At 36.3% G+C, this 24,708-nt stretch overlaps 1 protein-coding gene and 1 long non-coding RNA gene across 3 annotated transcripts in view; one reads left to right on the forward strand and one right to left on the reverse strand.

Moving 5' to 3' along the window:
- Nucleotides 1-17,925, reverse strand: part of LOC122141333 — a 28,435-nt gene extending 10,510 nt beyond the window's left edge. Inside the window, exons 1-3 of one of the 2 annotated variants that reach the window (XR_006157718.1) lie at nucleotides 17,792-17,925; nucleotides 17,611-17,699; nucleotides 11,962-12,048 (exon numbers count right to left, since the gene is read on the reverse strand). This is a non-coding gene — a long non-coding RNA (uncharacterized LOC122141333). Of the gene's footprint in view, nucleotides 1-11,961; nucleotides 12,049-17,610 lie in introns of both variants that reach the window. The other variant, XR_006157719.1, reaches the window with a different exon arrangement.
- A 5,318-nt stretch (nucleotides 17,926-23,243) lies between these two features.
- On the forward strand, nucleotides 23,244-24,093 carry LOC122141299 (small integral membrane protein 30-like). The gene has a single exon (XM_042748365.1). The coding sequence runs from the start codon at nucleotides 23,297-23,299 to the stop codon at nucleotides 23,477-23,479; it is 183 nt and encodes a 60-aa protein (XP_042604299.1). The 5' UTR covers nucleotides 23,244-23,296; the 3' UTR covers nucleotides 23,480-24,093.
- The last annotated feature ends 615 nt before the right edge of the window (nucleotides 24,094-24,708 follow it).

Raw genomic sequence — 24,708 nt, forward strand, 5'->3', positions numbered from 1 at the left:
GAACTTCTTTTGCACAACTTTAAAGGTGATTTTCTCAATATTTTGATTTTTTTTTTTTTTATGACATAAATTTCAATTTCAAAAAATTTGCACTTAAGACTGGTTTTGTGGTCCAGGGTCACAAATGATTACCACATTCATATACCATGGTGTTTACATGGTACTCCAAAAAAGTAGGGTATTAGGTATATACCCAAAAACACAGCATTTCCTTGGTACATGTATAAAAATGATTGTTATTGGTGGTTATTAGTACAAATGTATAATAATAATAATAGTAATAATAATAATAATAGTTGTTGCTGGTAGGACAAAAGGCATGATAACATTGTTAACATGATACTCCACAGTACTTTCAAGAATATTACCATGGAACCACATCCAAAAACACATTTCTATAATACCATGGTAATCATAGTGATGCCAAAATACCTTTTTTATTGTTAGTGAAAGCAGAAGTGTACTGCAGTGATATACGGCTTTATTAGGATCACAGCTCTCTGCACACACATCCGAAGAAGCTAAAGAAGGATTGAGGAAGTGTCTCCTCCGTCCACTGGATTGTGTGCAGCAGCCTCAGAGCTTTCCATCACCTGCTCCAGGCCCAACTCAGTGCTCCACCACCATCGAATTACGCTTTATTATCGCTCCCTGTCCAACACATGGGCCCCAACATGACATCCATCTCCTCCACTGCAGCGTTCACCGCCTGACAAGTGCTCAGACCTCTGCCGTCATTCTCATTGCTGAAGGCAAAAACGATGGAACAGGCGCTCGGCACTGAGTCCAGCCTGAAAGGAAGGGACCAGCGAGACGCTTGTTTGTAAAGATGAAGAGGAGGTGTGTTGGATAATAATGGCTAGTTCGTGATGGGTATATTTGGCGTGGAGTGTAGGTGGAAACACAAGTAGGTGCAAGTAAACCGAGGCATATTTTGAAGAGATGTCTGGGATTCGATTAAAGAAGGCTTTATTCTAATACCTATAGGAATGAATAGCGACGCATTCGGAATGGGAGCTGCGAAAAGGCTAAAAAAAACTTTCAGCATATGCAGACAGCAGAGGCCACACACGCGGTAATGATGAAGTGCAGAGACGCTATGTGTGAGATATTATTCTTGTGCATTTTGTCCCCACAGCCGTCAACGACTGTCTGTTTGCACAACATCAGAAAATAAGGCTTAAGGCGATCTCGAAAAGTCTGGCTTCTTCTTTTAATGCACACACACATTTGCTAACATCATCCGTTCCATCCATACAGCGTTGAGTATGTTGCCAGTGATTCACATGGGGTTATATCACAGGGTTCTGAGGCTGCATATGTTACTGGCACATGCAATAGAGAGATCAGACCGTAAGGGTATTTCAGTGCAACATCTAACGGTGGAATACGAAAAACTTCAGAACAGTATTTCTGAACATGTTCCACTGGTGACCAGTGTGTAACACTATACTTTTTTCTGCTTCTTGCTGTCTTGTAAACAAGCTGATGTTGCTGATGATTACATCAGCAATGGTAATTAATGTCAATGACAACATTTATATTACTCCTCGTTGGAATTCTGAGTAGGCTGACAAAACGTGTCGGTTTAAATAAAGTTTAAGTCCTCAAACCAATAACTGTTGTTGGTTTATCAATTTTGCCATGTCGTTGTACAATAGACTGTTGGATAGGGAATTCACACCAGAATAACCTTACAAAAAAGTACTATGGTACAGTGATAGTATCAGATAGTTTTACTATGTTACTTTAATGCATTTTATGGGACTGAAAATCACTTCAACAAAAAGTACAAAAAATTACCAAAGTATTGTCATATTAGTATTTTAGATGTAAATATGTTATAAATATGTATGTACATAATTGTAGTACCATGGTATGGTTCAAAGTACCTCAGTTACTTTTGATACCAGCACTATACCATAGTACCAACACAGTCTTTTGTAAAAAAAATAAAATAAAATAAAATAAAAAAGTTCCTCCAGACCCAGGTCTATGCTGATACACTCTCCTCTTTAGTTTTTAACACGGTTCAGATCAGAGGACTGGGATGACCATGGCAGAACCTACATTGTGTGCTCAGTGGCCCATGTTTGTGTCGATTTTGATGGTCTTTTTAGATCTTGTCCTGATGATAGATCCAAACATGGCCCATTATAAGATTAGAGTCAGTCAGGTTTTGATTTTTTATCTGTTGGTATTTGCTAGAATCCATGATGCCATCTATCTGAACAAGATATCCTGGATTTCCCGCAGAAAATTAGGCCAACAACAATAAAGATACAGCAGTATATTTTATTGTACACATGGAGTATTTTTTTTATCCCTGTGTGCATCAAACCCACCTTGAGGGTTTCCTATATAGACAATATAGACACATTAGACAATATGCTGTAGATAGATTTGTAACATTTCCTGTTGATTGGAACTTTTTAACTTGTATTTTTTATTTCATTTTTATTTACTTTTATCTATTTATTTTTAAATATAAAAGGAATAACCATACAGATTTATCATCACAATCTTCTCTGATCATATGTACTTAGGGTGCCAATAATTCTGACCATGACACATGGTCAGAATTATTGGCACATTTCTCTCCATAAATAACAGCTGCTTTATGTATAACATAATAAACAATAATAATACAAATGTTGCAAAACTGACAACACCTGATTGTAAGAATTTATGCAAGAATTCATTATAAAACAGATTTCCAGTCATTGCTTTTCTTATATTCCACACCTGATGTGTGCAGTTTATTTTGCTTGCTATAAAATGTTTCCTCTTGTTCAGTAAAGTTTTTTTTATGTTTGATTGCAGTCGTTGATATATGATATGATATATTTTATTGTTATTTATATATATATATATATTATTTATTATATTATTTATTTGTTTATTATAGTTTTACATATAAAATTCAGTATAATATTATATATTTACATATAAAAGTATTAATATAATACATATTATAAGAATATTATATATATATATATATATATATTTATACACACACGTATTTACGTATAAAAGTATTAATATAATACATATATGTATATACACACACACACACGCACACACACAAATATATAAAAAATTACATATCTGAATGTTTTATTTTTTGTGTGATGACACATTTCAAACCTCACAGAGCAGAAGCTCAAATAAAATTGCGTGGAAAGTGTGAATGAGTGATCTCATGTTTAACAAAAAAAGAAAAAAAAATAACACCATTCTTTTCACCTCAGCGAGTCATTTAATGGTAGCAGAGAGGTGAGGAAACAAGGCACGCAGTTTCCACAGGATGTGAAACAAAGTCGACAGCCCTGACTTTCACCTCTGCAAACGCTGGCAGCTAAAACTCCACCTTCACTTACACACGGCTTCCACTGTAGTCACAAATTACACCTGACTCACACCAAAAAAAACAAACAAACAAAAAAAAAACTGGCCTTGATTACTAAAACCAGCAGGCTCGTTTTTATTGCTCTGGTGGAGGTTTTATGCTTGCTATGCATGAAGGGAAAACATTTCCTGATTTTACCTTGAGTGGCTTGCTAGACAAACAGCACCTTGGCCTGCAGCTGTCAGCTCATGAGAATTACTGCCAACAGCTCATGAGGACGTGGTGTACTGGCTTATGTATGTGTGTATATATCTGCTAAAAAAAATAAAATGTCCAAAATTATTTTAAAACCAGACAACAGACCAGCCTCGTCAGGATTGGAAACTTTTGGAAAGGTTTTCTTCATTGACAGCAACTTAATCCATTACCTACACATGACACACAAATATTTGGTGGAAGATTACATTTTTTAAAATTTTAACAATTAATAATGTATAATAATATATTTACAATCAGCTCAACTCCAGCCACCATTGTTTATAGCAATGCATTTCAGTGTTATTTTAGTATCATTGAGTTCCTATTAATATTTAGATTTCATTTTTATTTTCCTATTTTCTGAATTCATTTTAGATGTTATTAAAATGATAGTAATTTTCCTATTTTCTGAATTCATTTTAGATGTTATTAATTTTTTTTTTTTTTTCATTTTATTTTGTTTCAGTTTGTATTATTTTATTTCAAGTAACAAAACATTTCTTTATGGTTTTAGTTTTAGTTAACTATAATAACCCTGATGCATTCTGGGATTATCTGAAAAGGATTTATGGTGAGAAAAAAAAAGGTTGATAAGGACAAAAAAAGCAATGCATAAAATACCCGAAACAGGCATTTATACATTTTCCGGAAAAATATATTCCACAATGACTAAATTTTCACTGTCTACATGAAGTAATTTCAATAGCATTTCAATCCACACAATGAGAGCAAAGGTTTTTGTTCATGCAAATTCACAACAGAAAGCTGGTTGGTTTTTAAAGTGACTTCTGTGTAAACTGTATATACTGTGAATGGATATTTTTGGTCTGAGAAATTTCACAAATGGGACTGCCAATTATTTTGAAATGCATTTCCAACAGGAGCATGCCTATGATCCCTAAACATGTAGCCTAGATGAACAGCAAGCTTCGGTACTGAGCTACAGTGTGTGATTGGACCGCTCCCTTTCTGCATAGAAACACTTACTTATACAGGCCAACACAAGAGCACCCCAGGCCATTAGCTCTGTCATAGAGCTATAGGAGCCATCACATCTCATGCCTCCATGGCCTATGCCTGGTGTATGAGGGGGCAGAAAAGCTCCATTCCAGACCTGATAGGTTGCCATAGCGACTGTCTTTGCATTGAATCGATATAGCCATCTAAAAAAAAGCCATGCAATTCAGCTGTAGCCCAGAAAAATCAAATGAAACATGCCAGCCTGCCCAAGACAGATTCAGCTTGATTAGTAAATACGAAGATGGTTTGCATTTGAATAATTCCCATTTGGTTCGGTCTGCTTGTGTTTGTGAGGACAAAATGGGCATTTTTGGCTCGGGTGCTTCTTGTAGAGGTTGACCGAGTCTCATAAAACAACAAAATCAATTAAGTCTTCAGATCTCTGAAATGCTATCAAGCATTGTGGTATTTTACATCGAGATGGTGTACGTATTTTGCTAATGCCTGTCCAAAAGGTTTTTGTAAACAGGTCTGATCAACCTTGCCAGTGTTAATGTTCTTGTGTCGATCGGGTGATCAATCATTACCAAAATGACCAAAATAAAAACACATGGACCAATTCGCCAGAAAGGCCGTTTGTCGGTAAAGTGCATGAAATTTTATTCACAACACATTTGTTTCAGACATCAGGAACAGACCTGGCCTCATTTCACAGTGAGGGGAAAAGGATTCCTGCTTAAAAAGGCACAAAGTGTCTTTAGGGAGCGAGAGAACGAGAAAGAGAGAGAGAGAGAGAGAGAGAGAGAGAGAGAGAGAGGGAGAGAGTGTCTTTAGGGAGCGAGAGAACGAGACACAGACACAAGGAACACTTATCAGCTGCTCAGAGACACCCGAACACATCAGGACAGACTCCACCAATGGCAGCTCACACGTGTGGTGATACAAGGCTAAGGCTACCCCACCCCCCTCGTCTCCCATGTCTCTGCCTGAATGTCAAACAGCTAATAAACGTGAGCTCCATCAGCTCATAACCCTCTGTGTGCCTTCATCTAAGATCCACAGCATATGAAGTTTAAAATGCATTCAGATCCGACCGTAATTACATTTTTAAGTCCTCTAAAGAAAATGTAAAAGGTGTTTTCCTCATTGCTAGGGTATTCTGGGTGGTTGAAAGAGTCCATTCCTAAGCCTCTGTGAAATTATGGTCAATAGAATCAGCTCAGGTGCTCCTTCAAAGTGAAACTTTTTGCCAGAATTTTAATTTTTTTTTGCCAGTGACAGGCAGAAATAAAAAGTAACCGTAGGCCATATAATCCCCCCCCCCACATCATATTTAGGTTGCACACCAAACTTTGGTACTCATGCTGCATCTGGAAATGCATGCTCTCAGTGTAAGTACTTCTTCTGAATAAGTACTTTGCTAGCATTAAAAAAGTATGCTCTATATAGTATGAATGTATGTAGAATAAATGTAATCCAGATGTCATATTCTGTCACTACACTGCCATTCACAAATCCTTTCCCATGGCTTTTTGGTATAGTAGTGTCCATTGGATGCGCACTTCAGATGTACTAGGTCAAAAGTAGTAGTCATTTCACATACCTTTTTTTTACCCACTATATAGTAGGTAAGTATGCATATTCAGATACAGCCTTAGGGATTTGTTCAGAACTCTAGCCTTAAATATGAGCAAGTGGAATAGTAATGTTTGCTTTAGCAAGCACTACAAATAATAAGATCCATCAGCTATGAATACCCAGAAGGGCACCTTATGGTCAAAGCTAATGAGCAAATGTAGTTCTTGAGAGGGATAATCTCTGTTCCCTTTGGAAATTTGGAGATAATCCATGCGTACTGAAGATCTCAGCCACGTGCCTTCGGTTCGTCAATTTGAGACGCAAATTTAGCAAAACATGTCAGCATGGGTTCCAAGAAACCATAATAATTTAAGCTCTTATAAATTACTAGTACATTATCTTCATTGAATACATGAATAGTACACTCTTAAAAAAATGCTGGGATAACAACAATCATTGCTGGGTTACTTGGCAACCCAGTGCCGTGTACATATTGGACAGAACATATGCTGGGTTATTTTGACCCAGCTGGTTGGGTTAAATGTTTTTACTCAACATGCTGGGTTGTTATATTGTCTCAACTATTGTTTAAAAATGACTTGCTGGTTTAAAATGATATTGCTGGTTTAAATGGGCTGAAAATGAGAAAAAAAAAAAAAATCACAGAATTACTAGAGGCAACAGCAATAATCAAAAGATGAACATTTATAAATAAGGAAGAATATATATATATATATATATATATATATATATATATATATATATATATATATATATATATATATATATATATATATATAGCTGGGGTGTAGTTTTAGCTCAGATTTCGGTGACACATTGTGAGAATTAGCACTATTTTGGTTAAAAGGGAGACGAACAGAGAACGGTTGAATACACTTGAATTAAAATGTTACTTTTAAATGTTACATTTTTTTTCTAAAATGCTTGTTAAATGAGTTTAAATGTATGTTGAATATGTACTCGGCGCTGGGTTGCCAAATAACCCAACAACCCAACAGGCTCAACCCAGTAGCTGGGTAGAAAAAAATAACCCAGCTTATTTAAAACCTAGGAAGCTCACAGTTTACTACATGAACATGATGCCTCAAATCGTGAAGCTTACTGAAGTGTGCCATTACTTTTCTATACAATCCACCCAGCAAATTTTCATACAATGAATGATGGACCTGAGCCATATCTAGAGATTTGGACTAGTAAGCAACCGCCTAGTAACCACTCAGAACAGCTTAACAACCTCACAGCAACAACCTGGCACCCTAGAGCTTGTGGTGGTGGATTTTGCACGAGTAAGTGCCAAACATTTTCTCCAGAAAATGGTTTGAATTAAAAGAGCAACACAAAAACAGACAAAATGATTCTTGTTGAGTCAACACTGATAGTCCTTTTTGTTCAGACACTCCAGTGTGTGTGTTTGTGTACATCGCTTCATGTTTTGTGGGCGTTTGGTTCATTAATCAGACTCTTTGGCCCTGTGGGGTTCTGGTCTCTTATGGAGCAGTGATAATGCATGCAAACGCTCTGCATCTCCAAACCAGCAGAAAGAATAAACAGCATCAGATATTGACCCTATGAATTATGGGAGAGTCAGCTGCTTTCTCACAAATGCTGAACGGGAAACAGTTTGTTTGAACCTTTAGGGGAAACAAATCACAAATGACTTCTCTTTAATACCTCAAATGTTTCTTCTAAACAGACTAAATGGAGAGCAAATGGTGACTTCTCAGAAGAAAAAAGGCCCAGTCTCATATGAACTGTATCTCCTCTAGAGCTCTCAAACTGTGCTCAGGTTTGCAATCGTAAGTCCCTAGATCCGAATGTAAAGTTAAATTTCTCAGCAAATTCCTCCACTGGAAAGTTATCTGAGATAAGCTATCGACATTCATTGTATAGCTGAAAAATCCTCTAAGCTGGTTTGATGGTCTCCCAGGCTGGTCAGGCTAGTCTTTTGGCTGGTTTTAGAAGGGTTTTGGGAACTTTTCAGCTGATCATTCGAGCATAAACCAGGACATCCAAGACCAGCAAACCACCTTTGATTGGTTTAATTAGGTATTTCAGCAGGGTTATATTTCAACAATTTGCTCATATGCTTCTCCTCTAAAGTTCTCAACAAATTCTCAAACCTTTTTGGATTTTAAGACACAAGGTTGACATATACAGTACATGAAACATAACTGACACTGAACTCTGAAAAAAAAAAAAAAAAAAAGATCTTCTAGGAAAGGAAACCAGTAATTTCCTTTGCGTTATTCCTATTTAAATAGGCCTTTGGATGCTGCTGCCTTTCAAGAGGTTATTATGCGACCATCAATAGTGTATCTTAGGAACCTGTGCAACATTTGTCCTCAGGAACATTTTTCCAGAATCATTTTTGGCCTCTATTGATTGTGAATGAATGTGTCATTTCACGTCCTTGGCGAAAGAGGACGATGGGGAATTGTTCTCGGTACCCCAACACCTTACATAATTCTGAAATTGCTTCCTTCCGCTTAACACATCGCATGTTCTTTCTCTGTACAGTACTTTGCTGTTATGTAGTCCTCTCCTTTCACTGTGACAAACAGAGAGAGCACATGGACACATGGCACAAGGTTGTGTCATCTTAGCGCTTACTGCAGCTCCAGTGCATCTGGTCTTTGTCTCTCTGACAATTTCCATTTAAAAGCTCACAATTTGTGCTTCCACCTACTCTTTACAAAGTGTCAGCTGAATCAAATTTACAAAGATCTGAAATGCTAGCTTCACATTCAGAATTTCAGTTCACATTTTGTGTGTGTGTTTGTGTTTGACCATTGGACAGCTATGCAAAATGACCTACAGAAGAAAGCTTTGGAGTTGAAATGTAATCAGTGAAGACAGCTGTAATTCGCCCGCACCAGTCTGATAATTCTCTGCATGGCAACTATATCTGCTGGGTACTGGCTCTGTAGATGAACAAATCGGGGCACGTCTGAAAAATCTATTAGAGGAGGAGAAAAAATTAGATTTTTCTTCTTTGCTCAGCTAAATTAGACACTGAAGACATCTCCTCATGAGGTGGCTGGGATTAAATTATTAAATCCAAAGAGATTACTCCTCCTTCCATGTCCTCACGTGACACAGCAAAATCAAAGACAACCAGTGTCCATACACATACAGAGCCCATTATGCAATCAAAGTGCAAAAAAAAAAGAATATGCATGTGGATATTTACAAATCTGTGTCAACAATTTTAGGAAACTCATTAAATGATTAGTTAGCAATCAGATCTCTCTCTCTCTCTCTCTCTCTCTCTCTCTCTCTCTCTCTCTCTCTCTCTCTCAATTCAATTCAATTCAATTCAATATTGCTTTATTGTCATGACTGTAAATGATACAATATTGCCAAAGCTTAGTTTACATGTACAAAAAGATTAAATAATAATAATAATAATAATAATAATAATAATAATAATAGCAATAATAATAATTAAATGAACATCACAGTAATAGAATGGAATATTATAATGTCTTAGAAATATTAAACTGTAACAAATTAGAATGTGTCAACATTTGATACCACAGTCTTTAACTTACATAGAAACACACAAAAATACTAAGGATCACTGAGGTCAGACACAACACACACATTCAGCTGCTGTCTCTCAGGCTGTGGCACATCCACACGTATCTCGCAGCAAGTGCTGCTGTCTGTCCCTCTCCTAATAGTATCTTTATTTGTTCTGTTTCACTAATGGCTGTAAAGTTCTTTATTAAGTTGGTGAATTTGTTGAAGTAGAGGTTTCTTATGGATATGTATTTATGACAGTGAAGGAGGAAGTGTGTCTCTGTCTCGATCTCTCCTGTCTGACAGTGAGCACACACACTTTGCTCTCTGGGTAACCAGCTTCTACAATTCTGTCCCATCTAGTGTAGCCCAAACCTCACTTCCTTACAGCGCTATGGGCTGAATCACACTATCAAAGATTTTACACCAAATTGGAAGTGGTATTTCAATATTTTTGAATTTTTTTCTTGATTGCGTATAGAGCTCTTCGAGCTTTATCTTTGAGAGCATTCACTGCCAAACTGAAACTCCCCGATGCATTGATGATCAGGCCGAGGTAAGTGTATTGCATGTTGTGTTCTAGGGCGGTGCTGCCTAGACTGAACTGGTATCTGTGTTCCTGACATCTGGGCTTTTTCTGAAAGGCCATAATGTTGGTCTTTTTGAAGTTTACTGCCAGGGCCTAGTTCTGGCAGTAGTTCTCCAGCAGGTCCAGGTGCTGCTGTAGTCCCTATGGGGTGGATGACCGCAGCACCAGATCATCTGCGTACAGCAAAAGCTTGATGTTTTTGCCTTGTAGAGAGATTCCAGGGGCTGTAGACTGCTCCAAATGGAAATGTTGAACAGCGTTGGCTACAGCCCTGCCGCACTCCTCTTTTCTGGGTGAAGAATTCTGTATGTTTGTTGCCAATTCGGATTTGCACATTTGTTGTTTGAATACATTGATTTTATAATGTCAAAAACATTACCTCCTACACCACTTTGTAAAAGCTTATAATATAATCCGTCATGCCAAACAGAATCAAATGCTTTTTTGAAATCAACAAAGCATGCAAATATTTTTCCATTTTTGGTCTGTTGTACATGTTTATTGATTAGGGTGTGTAGGGTGTAAATGTGCTCAGTAGTTCTGTGATTTGGAAGGAAGGCAATCTGACTCTCTCTCTATATATACATATATTTATATATTAAAGGCCAATCTAACTGGGTAATATTATTTCGTCCTGTGCAAAAAATTCATGTTTTGTGCAATATTTTTTCTTGCATTTTTTGTGAATGTTTTCTACTAAAGCTGACTTTAAGAAACGTAAAAGAATTCCAATGTACCTGTACTGTAATGCAAATGACAATAAATCTCTAAATCTACACACATACATACATATATACATATATGTATATATGTATATATATGTGACTCATATGTGACCCTGGAGCACAAAACCAGTCTCAAGTCGCTGTGTTAAGTTTGTGGGGTTAGTTTGTAGCAATAGCCAAAAATACATTGTATGGGTTTTTATTTTTTGTTTTTAATCATTAGGATATTAAGTAAAGATCATGTTCCATGAAGATATTTTGTAAATTTCCTACTGTAAATATATCAAAACAATTTTTGATTAGTAATATGCATCGTTAAGAACTTTACTTGGACAACTTTAAATGTGATTTTCTCAATATTTAGGTTTTTTTTGCGCCCTCAGATTCCAGATTTTCAAATAGTTGTATCTCTGCCAAATATTGTCCGATCCTAACAAATCATCAATGGAAAGCTTATTTATTCAGATGATGTACAAATCTAAATTTTGAAAAGGTTACCCTTATGACTCGTTTTGTCGTCCAGGGTCACACACACACACGCACACGCACACACACACACACACAGACACACACAGACACACACACACACACAGGTCTCATTTTAAATTAAATTACATTTTGTAAAACCTTTTGTATTCTTAATGGAGCTTTTGTTATTTGCAAAATGAGATTTGAGGTGTGTGTGGGGGGGGTCTGCCAAAAGAAATGAAATTACAGCAGAACCCTTAAACCATCATTATTCATATTATGAAAAAGTTAGTTTTAGGGACAGACGTTAAACTTTAAGATTATCATGAAAAATCTCAACTAAAGCTTCTATAAAGCACTTTTAGCATGTAAATGAGTTCTAGATGGTACCATCATTTCATTCAAATTGTATTTAGACCTCTTAGACAAAATTGCTAGTGGAAAAATTATGGTTGTAATGGGCAGAGATGTTTTATGCATTTAAGAAGTACCTCACTTAGAGTGCATGACTGAAGAGGGATTCCAAGAGGAATTTCACGGAAACGGCACATGGTTCTCCAGAGCTCTCTTCTTTGGATCTGCAAGAGACATAAAAGTGTTTGATTTTGATTAATATTCAGTCATTTTTTTGTGCAAAGGGCAGAGAAAATCTTGGGGGGAAAAGCCAGTGGAAACAGCTTCCTTTCTACACTCATTTAAGCCAAGTCAAGGAATTTTATTCATTCATAGGGCACCCAAACACTAAATTTCAGCTAAAAAAAGACGTGCTAATTACATTAGGATGACTTGTAGCCACAATTTCTTGCTGTGCGAATGACACCAAAAGTTACAACATGCTGAAAGGTGTTATGGTATGAAAAGCAAAGAGATTAATTATCATCTAAAATGCTCACTCTAATAAAACTGAACGTCTCTCAGGAGGGAAAACAAAGGCTTGCAGCATCTCTGATAGTGTGTGTTTGTGGATCCCATCTTTTACTTTTTTATTCAAGTCCATGAAATGACATTCACAATGCAATTTCACTTCTGAGTCAAACAGAATATTCAAAAGCCATCGGAAATTGATTGGATTTTTAAAAGTGGCAATTGTTTAACCGTTGACTAAAACGTCAGTCTATTCACATGTTCTGATAAATACAAAGCAATATTAAAAGAGACTAATTGATAAGAATCTTGTGCTGTCATTTAAATAAAGTGGCCACAATGGACCAAATCTCCTTGGACTAAGAGCTCCGGAGAACAGCCTGAGTCATCAATTAATCAGCGGCGCATGTGGTGCTATAGCTGACTCACCATTTTATACATCTCTGCCAAAAAGAATCAAAAATCAAACATTTACAGAGAAAATCAACAGTGATTGAGTGGTAAACATGTTTGAGTGTTTAAAAAGGGCCCCAGTGGTGACATTCAGACCCAAGAGATGTGTAATTTCTTCATTATTAAAACAATTTCTCCTATTCAGGAAGGAAACCTGTTTAAAAACAGCCATTTTTGCCATTTCTCTCTGGTGATGTTTCCAGCACAGAAATTACACAACTCAACTTTAAAAAGACTCTCCTTTCAAATTCGGTATTCTCTGCTCTTCCATACCTCCAAATCTTGTTTTTATTAAACTGATTTTTCACTTTCTTTTTCATCTCTCATCCTCCCACCAGCAAAACGTGGTTATTAAAGTACTGTAGACAACTCACTAACAGAATCCAAATGATCATCCAAAGACATTCACCTGGTAATTCAAAATGAGTCTCTCTGATGTGTCATTTCTCAATTCCATCACCTCCTCATCTCATATTTCGAAAAACTCTGCAAACCCACTAAACACAATTTAATTGTGATTTCACAAGGTTTCTAAAGGCACTGCAAACAGATATAGATGGACATAGACTATTCAAGCTGACAAAAATAAATAAAATTGAGTATTTTGACCATATTTATACAATTTCAAGTTCCCCCAGTGAAGGTTTTTGCTTTTGTAAAGGATGATTGCCTCAGAACACTTAGACATCTTTACCTGTAAGTCTTTCCTGGAATACAGAGGAAAGGCATGCTTAAAAATAACCCACTTCTCTGACACAGCAGCGCTTTCGCTGCACTCTGTAATTACCAGCAGTGCAATCAGCAGTGTCGTTCATTTCCCCTGAATGACAGGCGCTGACGGCTCAATTGCAGTAAATGTACAACTACGAACTTCATAACTAAATGGAACTGACATGCGTGCGGTTGCGTGACTCTCGGTGCAACCGTAAGATCCTTCCACTCTGTGACACCTGACCGCTCAGCATCAGTATCCATCAAACGTCAACTAAAACATCGCCTGTTACTAACTCCACGAAGCAGGAACATAGACGTCAAATCTCGACTGTCAAAACCATTTGTTGCCAAGTTAAACAGATCTAATGCTTTTGAACCAAAGCCAATGAATCTCCTAGACATTCACAGCACAGTCTTGGACCACTTCGTGTAATCTTAATATTACAGTAGAGTGCCTTTTTTCGAAGAGGGAGGGGTGCAGTCATCGATTTGAAAGTGAAGCATTCTGAAGTGCTCCAACGCAGACGTTCAGCCAAAGTAATTGCCGTGAGTGAGCTAGCAGAACCGGCCACGGACAAATAGGTCACTTAATAGGTTGTTTACCACGCGGTTGGACATGATTCATGGAAGGAAAGCAGCAGAGGTCCTGAGGACCGGGCCGTGGAGGGAATTCTGGGATGGTGCTGCGATTATGATGGACAATGCATTTGTAACTTTGGGCTGGCTGCCACTTTCGACAGAGCCAGCACAACCCCTACAGAAAAGACTAGTGAAAAATCACCAGCATATGTTGCGTCCCCAGCATGCTTTACTTCCTGCTGGGCTGCTTAACTGGCTTAACCTACAAGAGTATCTTGTTCAAACCAGAACAGCAATGGTCAATTAAATTTACCACCTGGGAAAAGGCTGATCTAACTAGCATTATTAGACTATAACGGCATTAAAAAAAATACATGCTGGTTAAAGTACAGTGACAGGCATTATGGTAAAACATGCATATCTGGGTAGGTTTGGTACATATATGGAAAAAAAAAACTGCTTAAACAAGCCTAAGATGATCTCAGCTGGTTTAACCCTCATTATGTGTTCCTGAAAATGCTAGTTATACACAAGTTCTGTATTTCTTTATGGAGCTGATTGGTTGTAGGCCTCACTGATCTGAGCTTATGCAGTTTTTGAGTCAATATTGCCAAAATTATCCATAAATAATGTTTTTTTTTTTTTTCTTCAAAAAAACTGAGGTTCATAAGCCCATCAGTGAAACCTATGACAAATTAGTTCCAAAAATAAATACAAAACCTGTGCTAACTGAAATAAAAATGAGTTGACAGAAAGATGAATCAAAGATTTTGTGATATGTAGTATGATGAGAGATTTACAAGCTTGGTCAAGCTGGTTTTCAGTTATTTTAGTTGGCTACAAAGCCAAAAATCTCTCCAAGTCAACAGAGCAGCCTAGGAAACCAGAAAACCAGCGTAGACTGGTTTAAAATACAGGTGACATTGCATTCAAGGCATCTGTTACATCAATTCAAGTATTCCCTGGCAATCAAACCCATAACTTGGTGTTGCTAACACCTTTCTGTACTATTTAAGCTACAGGAACACATCTAAGCACCATATATATGGTGTGCTTACACGCACAGGCAGCATAAACAGGAAATCACTAGAAACAATATCACACGTTGAACGCTGATTCACATGCACAGCAGACAGAAAGCAAGCATGCCGATTAGCATGACAGAGCTGCCGTAGCTTGGTGTTTTCACCTTCTACATGCCAGAAATCCAGAAAGAGTAATTTAAACCATTTCAACTGTGCACAGAAAAGGCTTAATAACGATAAAATTAATAAACAGATTGGCCAAATGAACACCAGCAATCATCACCACTCTCATCAGCTGCTCCTTTCAGATGGGGCCGCATGAAGCATTGACATCTAACAAAAAATGTTGTTGAGGAAACAGTCAGTGTGCGTTCACTGAGGGCATGATGGCCCAATTATTAGTCTGTTGACATCCCTCTCAAAAACAGCCAAGAATCCTCTCCTGATGCTTTCATGTAGACTGTGAACCCCAAGTGAGGGCAGAGAGCTTCATGACAACAGCGAAAGCGAGGCTGAAGTCTGCATCACCATGGAAACAGTGAAACCATTGAAATGTTGCCGTCTCTCTTCCCTGAAAACAGTCCTCTTAGCAGAAATGCACTCCATGCAATCACTCCATTAGAAAAGCATTTATGCTAACAATTTGATGACTGTTTTTACTTCATCTTTTTATCAAGTAATTTGTGCATGGCACTATATTTTGTTTGGGTGTTAGTTAAAGAGCCAAAAAGCTGCTTTTATTGATGTGTTTTCAGTGGGGTTCAAAAGTGTCAGCGTTGAAAACTGTTTTGCATTTAAACCTGGGAATAACGAGAAAGGTTTACGATTTTCAAAAATGTTATGAAATTCATACAAGTTTGTGACCGGTCAGAGTTTCCTGTTTTCACTGGAGCATAAGAGCTAATGACTGACAAACCCCATTCTGAGACATTCTGAAATTAAGGTCAAAGTCATTTTTCAATTCAAAATTTCGTTCAAATTGTCATGCTGATATTATAATTTGTTATGGGGAAAACTGTATTAAATTAGAAAATGCAATTTAAGACATTAATGGTTTCAGATTTTGAACCGCTTTGATAGTTTCTAATAATAATTTCTAATGAACAAACAGAAGACAAACACACAAAGCACTGAAGAAAGACAATGAGTACAGCCCAGAAAAGATAACCATGACCTCCAGCTGTGTCATATGCATGAGTGTATCTGTACTTAACATTTGTTTTGGGGTGATAGGCTGGCTCTGTAACTTAAATTTAAGATATTCAGTTTTTTTATATGTATGTGTGTATATTTTGTTAATTTTTTAAATTAAATATATGAAAATTAAATAATATATATATATATATATATATATATATATATATATATATATATATATATATATATGAAATATGAAAATGAAATAAATGATCAATTATTTTTCTCTTTACATTATATTGACAGCATTTTATGTTTTGCTTTAGTGTCAACTTAAATAAAAATTTTCAATACATTTTTTCAATACAAAATTGTCAACACACACACACACACACACACACACACACACACACACATACATACATACATACATACATACATACATACATACATACATATATCTCATATATCTGAGAGGAGATGTTCCTGAAATTTCTTGACATAAAAAAACAGACCCGACAGTCAACAAAAAAACATTCATCAAGAAGAAAACAAACTGTTTGCACTGCTAGAAATATGGTATTCAGACATAATCTGGATAATCTGCATATAAAGCCATCCTGGATAAGGTTTCCAAAAAAGAAAAAAAATCTATGGCTTCGGTCTAAAATCAGTGCAAATAAAGTGGTTATGATGCATTAAAATTTGGCTGGTATACTTAAACTTATGCAACATACAAATGTTGTTATATTTGAATGGACACAGTACAATACAATGCATTTATAAATATATAAACACATAAAAAAAAATGAAGATGTAAAATGTCACACGTTAGTCTTTGAGAGACAAAAAAAAGGTCCTGATGTAACCACCTAGGCACTGGCCCATGAAATGGTTTTGGATTTTGGTTCCTCGGACGGAGGCCTGCACTCAAGGGGTGTATTCAGAAGTGGTGGAAGAAAAAGGAGCACATCACTTCTGTGTAATTTATCTTTGTAAAAGAAAGAAAAAAGGAAAAAAAAACCACCAGACAGAACACAAACAAAACAAGAAAATAAAGTGGTTTGGTCTCAAAACCATTGATCATAAAATCCATTAAGATTTGACATTGCACCAGATTGTAACTAGTGCATTGAGCTTTCTTCACCTAGAGATTGAGCAATGTGGGGAAGAAAAAAAAAAAAGAAAACTGAAGGTATAATTGGATTAAAAGGCAATCAAGCTACTCTAAGATTAATTGATTTCTTAAATATTTGGCCCACAACTCTCAGATTTTGAGTGGAAACAATATCTGTTTTGCATATCCACCATAAAACAGAACAGATAATTATAAAGAACACATCAAGATGCTTTAAAGAAGAAACTTACCTTGAAGTCATTTCACAGTTTCCCTCTTTCAGTTGTCCAGCCATGAGTCATGAGACCCATCGCCCATCGTCTCAGCCGGCATCTGAACTCTGTTAAGTATTTAACATCCAGAACATTAGCACAAAAGCCACAGGACAATCCATTCGTCATGTCTCCTCAAAGGAATTCATTATGGATGTACCAAAGGTTCTGTACCAAGTCTCCCATCGTTTTCAAGTCTGTCTTTTTCTCATCTCTACTAAGAAGCCTATTTCAGGGCACAATTAATCACATGAGTGTTTTGTTCTCATCCAGCACAGGTGCTTTGGTTTGTTGACAACCAACTAAATGTATGCAATGTATGCCTAGGTACAATTAAATATGTCAACCAAAATTTGGCTATACAGTTCATATACCACAGTACTTTGCACTGCTTTCAGTTATGCACTGCAATTTAGTTTAGGATTCAATTAATGTTTGCTCACAGTTGTGTGTGTGGCTATTTTACAATGGCTTTGAATGTGGCTCATCCAGTCAGAATCTAGAGTGAAAATTACAACCTTATATCTTACAATATTTATTTATAGAGTGTTACATACAGTATAAACTATGCATATTATGAATAATTTTATCTTTTGTTTACATTCATCAAAGTCCAAAATAAAAAAGGGCATGATAATAATACGATTAAAAAAAAATCATAATTTATCATATATAAACATAAATATATATGATTCATAATTACAAATATATAAGTATTTTTATAATTTTAGAAGATCACATGACCAATGTAAGTATGACCTCACATCATTATATGAAATAATTTATTATAAATATTTATGATTGGAAAAACAAATGTGATGATTTTTTTTCTATTTTTTCTAATATAAATATAAGCATAAATTGCATAAAACATACAGGGACATTATATAATATGACCAATAGCTGCACTATGCACGTATGCTCATATATATGACATATGTGACTTTTTTTTAAATTTATATTTTCATATGCATTTTCTAATATTACAAAAAAACAATGAATTTGAATTTCATATTTTTACGATATGATTTTTTCTGCTTCAATTATATATATTTCTGTGTGTGTGTATTCATAAAATGTATTTTCTAATATATATATATATATATATATATATATATATATATATATATATATATATATATATATATATATATATATATATATATATATATATATATTACGAAAAAACTACATTTTTTCTTTGCATATATAAATATATTGCACATAATATATATTTTCATTATTTCCATTATATATATATATATATATATATATATATATATATATATATATATATATATATATATATATATATATATATATATATATATGTATACAGGGCCCTTCTCAAAAAATTAGCATATTGTGAAAAAGTTCATTATTTTCCATAATGTAATGATGAAAATTAAACTTTCATATATTTTAGATTCATTGCACACCAACTGAAATATTTCAGGTCTTTTATTGTTTTAATAATGATGATTTTGGCATACAGCTCATGAAAACCCAAAATTCCTATCTCAAAAAATTAGCATATCATGAAAAGGTTCTCTAAACGAGCTATTAACCTAATCATCTGAATCAACTAATTAACTCTAAACACCTGCAAAAGATTCCTGAGGCTTTTAAAAACTCCCAGCCTGGTTCATTACTCAAAACCGCAATCATGGGTAAGAGGTTAACCCAGAAGGCCATCATTGACACCCTCAAGCGAGAGGGTAAGACACAGAAAGAAATAGGCTATTCCCAGAGTGCTGTATCAAGGCACCTCAGTGGGAAGTCTGTGGGAAGGAAAAAGGTGTGGCAAAAAACGCTGCACAACGAGAAGAGGTGACCGGACCCTGAGGAAGATTGTGGAGAAGGACCGATTCCAGACCTTGGGGGACCTGCGGAAGCAGTGGACTGAGTCTGGAGTAGAAACATCCAGAGCCACCGTGCACAGGCGTGTGCTTTTGAACCAGAAACAGCGGCAGAAGCGCCTGACCTGGGCTACAGAGAAGCAGCACTGGACTGTTGCTCAGTGGTCCAAAGTACTTTTTTTCGGATGAAAGCAAAAATTTTGCATGTCATTCGGAAATCAAGGTGCCAGAGTCTGGAGGAAGACTGGGGAGAAGGAAATGCCAAAATGCCTGAAGTCCAGTGTCAAGTACCCACAGTCAGTGATGGTCTGGGGTGCCATGTCAGCTGCTGGTGTTGGTCCACTGTGTTTTATCAAGGGCAGGGTCAATGCAGCTAGCTATCAGGAGATTTTGGAGCACTTCATGCTTCCATCTGCTGAAAAGCTTTATGGAGATGAAGATTTCATTTTTCAGCACGACCTGGCACCTGCTCACAGTGCCAAAACCACTGGTAAATGGTTTACTGACCATAGTATTACTGTGCTCAATTGGCCTGCCAACTCTCCTGACCTGAACCCCATAGAGAATCTGTGGGATATTGTGAAGAGAAAGTTGAGAGACGCAAGACCCAACACTCTGGATGAGCTTAAGGCCGCTATTGAAGCATCCTGGGCCTCCATAACACCTCAGCAGTGCCACAGGCTGATTGCCTCCATGCCACGCCGCATTGAAGCAGTCATTTCTGCAAAAGGATTCCCAACCAAGTATTGAGTGCATAACTAAACATAATAATTATTTGAAGCTGACTTTTTTTGTATTAAAAACACTTTTCTTTTATTGGTCGGATTAAATATGCTAATTTTTTGAGATAGGAATTTTGGGTTTTCATGAGCTGTATGCCAAAATCATCAGTATTAAAACAATAAAAGACCTGAAATATTTCAGTTGGTGTGCAATGAATCTAAAATATATGAAAGTTTAATTTTTATCATTACATTATGGAAAATAATGAACTTTTTCACAATATGCTAATTTTTTGAGAAGGACCTGTATATACTTACTACATATATAGTTTCAAATATATGCAATAATATACAATGGCATAAAATGATCTCATGCGGTGATATAAGATCATATTGCCAACTCCTACTAAGTCAGCTAAAAAAGTACAGTATTGCTAGTCTCCAGCATATACAACTTATGTTTTGGATGTTGGTGTGCTGGTCTCCGGCTTCTTACAGTATATACCACCCACGTGTCTTCATCATCAAGTTCTCCATAAACCTACCATCCCACCTGGCTTTGAGCAGCTTGTAGGAGCCATGGTCATCGATCAGCGTTCAAATTGCCAAATATCAAAAAATTAGAGTGTTTCTCTAGCAGGTCAGGACAGTGCCATTCATCTCCTGCCATATGTGTCCTGCATCCAAATGAACGCTTTAGCAGAGCGCTCGCATTTCAAACCAGGTGATAATCTCTGTGCCAGCATGTGCGAGGGAAGGGAAACGGGTCGGCAGGAGGAAAGACAAGGTCGTACAAGCACCATGGCAGGCTTACAAGGTCAATCCTTCTTATTTTGGCAGGTGTGCTCTAATTAAATTACACAGATCTGCGTGGCACACAGACAGTGAGATGCAAAAGTGCTAAGCCCCCTCCATGATATACGCCAATTAATCTGTGGCATGGGGTAAAAAGAAACATCAGCAGTGGAAACACTGAAGCAGATTTGTTTCTTTAAATACAACAGGACAGAGCTGGAGTCAAAGCTGGCAAAATCCCTAAAAGACAACATATAGTGAGTACTAGTGGAATAAAAAACATAAGCTATCATTCATGGGATTAAGTACACAGAGTTGACATGGAGTGATGCTCTTTATATACGACTTTAAATTGTCAAGAGAGACCTACCAATCAAAATGAATTATTACTGAGGACATTTGATGGCTTGATCATTTATCTTAATTTTTATCTTACCTGCTGTCAGTCTGATAAAGAATAATGTTTTAAGAGGTTTCCGAAAACCATCAACAACCCCACACGCACACACACACATCACCATCAAGGGATGTTAGAAACAACAAAACAACAAATTAATTCAATACTAAAACTTAAGACAAGCTTGCTGTAATAAGAAATTATTGTTAATTTACATCTACTGACATATTATGAAATCCTTAATAGCAAGGGACCTCAAAATTAGCCCAAAACTAGTACTTGTCGTGCCAACTCCTCAAAGTAAAAGGTCTGTTTCATTTTATTTAATCAGCACAGTGTGAAATCTTTGATGGAAATGTTTTCATGCTCTACTAGGAGATTTCAATCATTTCTAGCTCCACTGTTACAAAGCAATGTCTTATTCGGATCTGATTTCCTTTGGTTAGTTCAACAAATTTGAGAAATACGACTTCTTAATTTACTTTTGTTTTGTTCAGTATTTTCTTGATGGAAAAGTTCATGTCAGGCCCATTTGTCTTTCAAGAAAATAATATTATATGGTTTTATAAACACAAATATGCACATATAAGTGAGTTGTTGGGTTTAACTGGGTTGCATTACACATGTTTTGTATTAATTCATGGGTAGCCAAAAATGCACCCACTGACAATTTATCTTTGATTCTAGGACTGCATTAATGGTGTCACATTAATCATTTGTGGATAATCTGTGATCTTTTTATCTGAATTTCATATGCCAATTATTTTATAAGGCCCTCCTCATAGGAGCCATTCACATCCAGTGTCCATTTCCAAGATAGCTCAGTATTCAATTCATACTACAATCAAAAGGTAATTACCTTAGCTAGTACATAACCAAGACTGCAACAATTTTTTTTTCTTGGCTTGTGTTAGCTAATTAAGTTAGTAAGTAGACAAATGCCTTTTCTTTTTGTAAAACCTATAGAGCTTTTCAGTCATGATGCCAATCTACAGGCAAACTCAGAGGACTAATGTGCTATTGATTCCCTTGAGAATTTCTTACAGATTTTTAAAATTATGGTTTTCATTTTATGATTATTTATGTTTATGATTTAGAATGTATGTAAAACTGATGTCTGAAAGATGTCTGTCAGATGTTTATACTGTACATAGCAGATGCTTTCCAGATCAAGCGATCTTGCAGATGTCCGTGTGCTGTCTGGGTAATATATGTTATGGAATTAAAGTCTCTTTATTATGTTATCCACAGATATTATTTCTTCTCATAAATTTGAAAATTATGTTATGTGAAATATAAACTCAGTGTGTCATAGGCCTACTTATTTAATGAACTTATTTGATACTCGTTTATCATTAAGGCAATGCTTAAAGTAATACAGTGCCACTAGTTATTATTTGGAGCTGGTTTTGCTGGTGATCCGCTGGTTGACCAGCAAACATGTTCCAGAAACTATTTTAACTAACATAAACTGGTATTATAAGCAGGTAGATAGCTGCTCATAGGCAAGTAGCCAGCTACTATATTCCAATCAGCTTAAAATCACCAAATAAACATTTTAAATATTTTGCTACAAAAAAAGCACATTTGTGCGACTTTTGCATGTGAAAATCCTAATGATGGATGAAATTGCGAATCCTACTATGGCAACTTCTTAGCTCATGAATATTAATTACACCATGCAGAGGTTGCCATCCAATAGTGAAAAAATATTATTATTGTGATGCTGACGTTGCGTCTTTAATTTCCAATGGCTCGTCCTAGCTTTTGAATATTAGTCACCAAACCTTTCCCATAGTAGGTTTCTTAAAATCAGGAAATGCAGCGAGATCACCTGACGCGTCGTCATTGCTCTTGCACTTCCCTCCTCACAGTCACAACTGACCAACAACATGGCTCCCAAAGACCAAAATACATACATGATGCTCTGCCTTTTTCTCCTGACGCTCGTCCGCTCCGCCGAGGCGTTTGACGGAGGAGACGCGGCGGCTTTATTGCTGGGCGCCACAGTGACGCTCGTGGGAATCTGCGCGTGCATGGGCTGGTACGCGCGCACACGAAACGGCCAGTTTTGATGACTGCTGATCAAGGCCTCATCCGGAAATGTGACTGAGTGCATAAAGACTGTCATGCATTTATGCTGAAAATAATTGGAAATGCGCGCAGAGGAAGGACCTATATGGATAATATGAGCTGTTGATTGTATTCCTTGACGCATAATCCTTATTAAGTCACTTATATTGGACATTGGACACTTCCTGTCTCAGTGGACCATGTGGGAAACTTCTGCAACTGCATCGGCGTTAAAAAGCCCGTTAGATTATTACTGCATGACAACAAGATCACATGCAGACATTCTCTGACACATTTCTATGTGACTTGAACATACTGGTGGACATGATGTTGGTCTCCTGCCATGCTACAGTCACTGCAAGACAATCTGCTTCCAGTTTCAACACTGCGTGATGAAACCACTAAATTGTTAAATGGTTAATGCTTTCTCTGTCTATATAAAGCATTCAATGTCAATGTGCTTTACAGAAGAAGGGTGATGCTGCTTGCTTTGTGTGTTTTTGTTAAACTTTGTGAACTGCCAATCGTGTTTCAAGTATGAGACTATATATCTGTTGCAAACTGATATAGCATAACTTTTGAAGTTGTATGCATTAAAATCCTATGATTGACTATACTGACACATATAAGAAAAACTCTTTTTTTAATTTTAGGTGTGGAAACAAGTGTTTTTTTTTCTTTTGCAAAATGTACAGGGTGTACAAAATGTACAGTATTTACACATTCAAGTCTTTCCTTCTATGTAATTTCATTAGATAATTATCAATGTAAGTGACATTTATTTTCAAGAATGATGGCACAGTCACTTTTCAGGCAAAATATTTCACAAAATTGTTTAATTATAAAGCATAAACAGTAGTCTGAACACATGGTTGTCAGAGATTTGTGGATCATACCCATAGTAAATGTAGATATTTTGCTAGGACACCTGTATGCACTTAAGAATAACTTTTTACACATGTGCATTTTAATGCACATCTAAAGCAACTTACATTGCACAAATGATGCTCTTTTAATTTAATTGATTTATTTTCTGATTTTATGCAAACTGTTCATGCAGTCGTTGGTAACTGAACCCAGGGCCTTGGTGTTGTTACTACATTCTACTCTAGAATGTAATAACATTTGTTGCAACCATTTTACATTTTATCTAATGCTTTAAAATACATATATTTTTTATTGTAAATGCCAAGTGTTCAAAAAAGTACCTTTGGGTTTGCTGTATGTCCAG

Source organism: Cyprinus carpio, chromosome A4 (genome assembly GCF_018340385.1).
Source record: "Cyprinus carpio isolate SPL01 chromosome A4, ASM1834038v1, whole genome shotgun sequence".
In the NCBI taxonomy this organism is placed as follows: Eukaryota; Metazoa; Chordata; class Actinopteri; order Cypriniformes; family Cyprinidae; genus Cyprinus; species Cyprinus carpio.

Excerpts from the sequence above, each read along its gene's own strand:
- LOC122141299 (XM_042748365.1), top strand. The coding sequence starts at position 23,297 with ATGGCTCCCAAAGACCAAAATACATACATGATGCTCTGCCTTTTTCTC.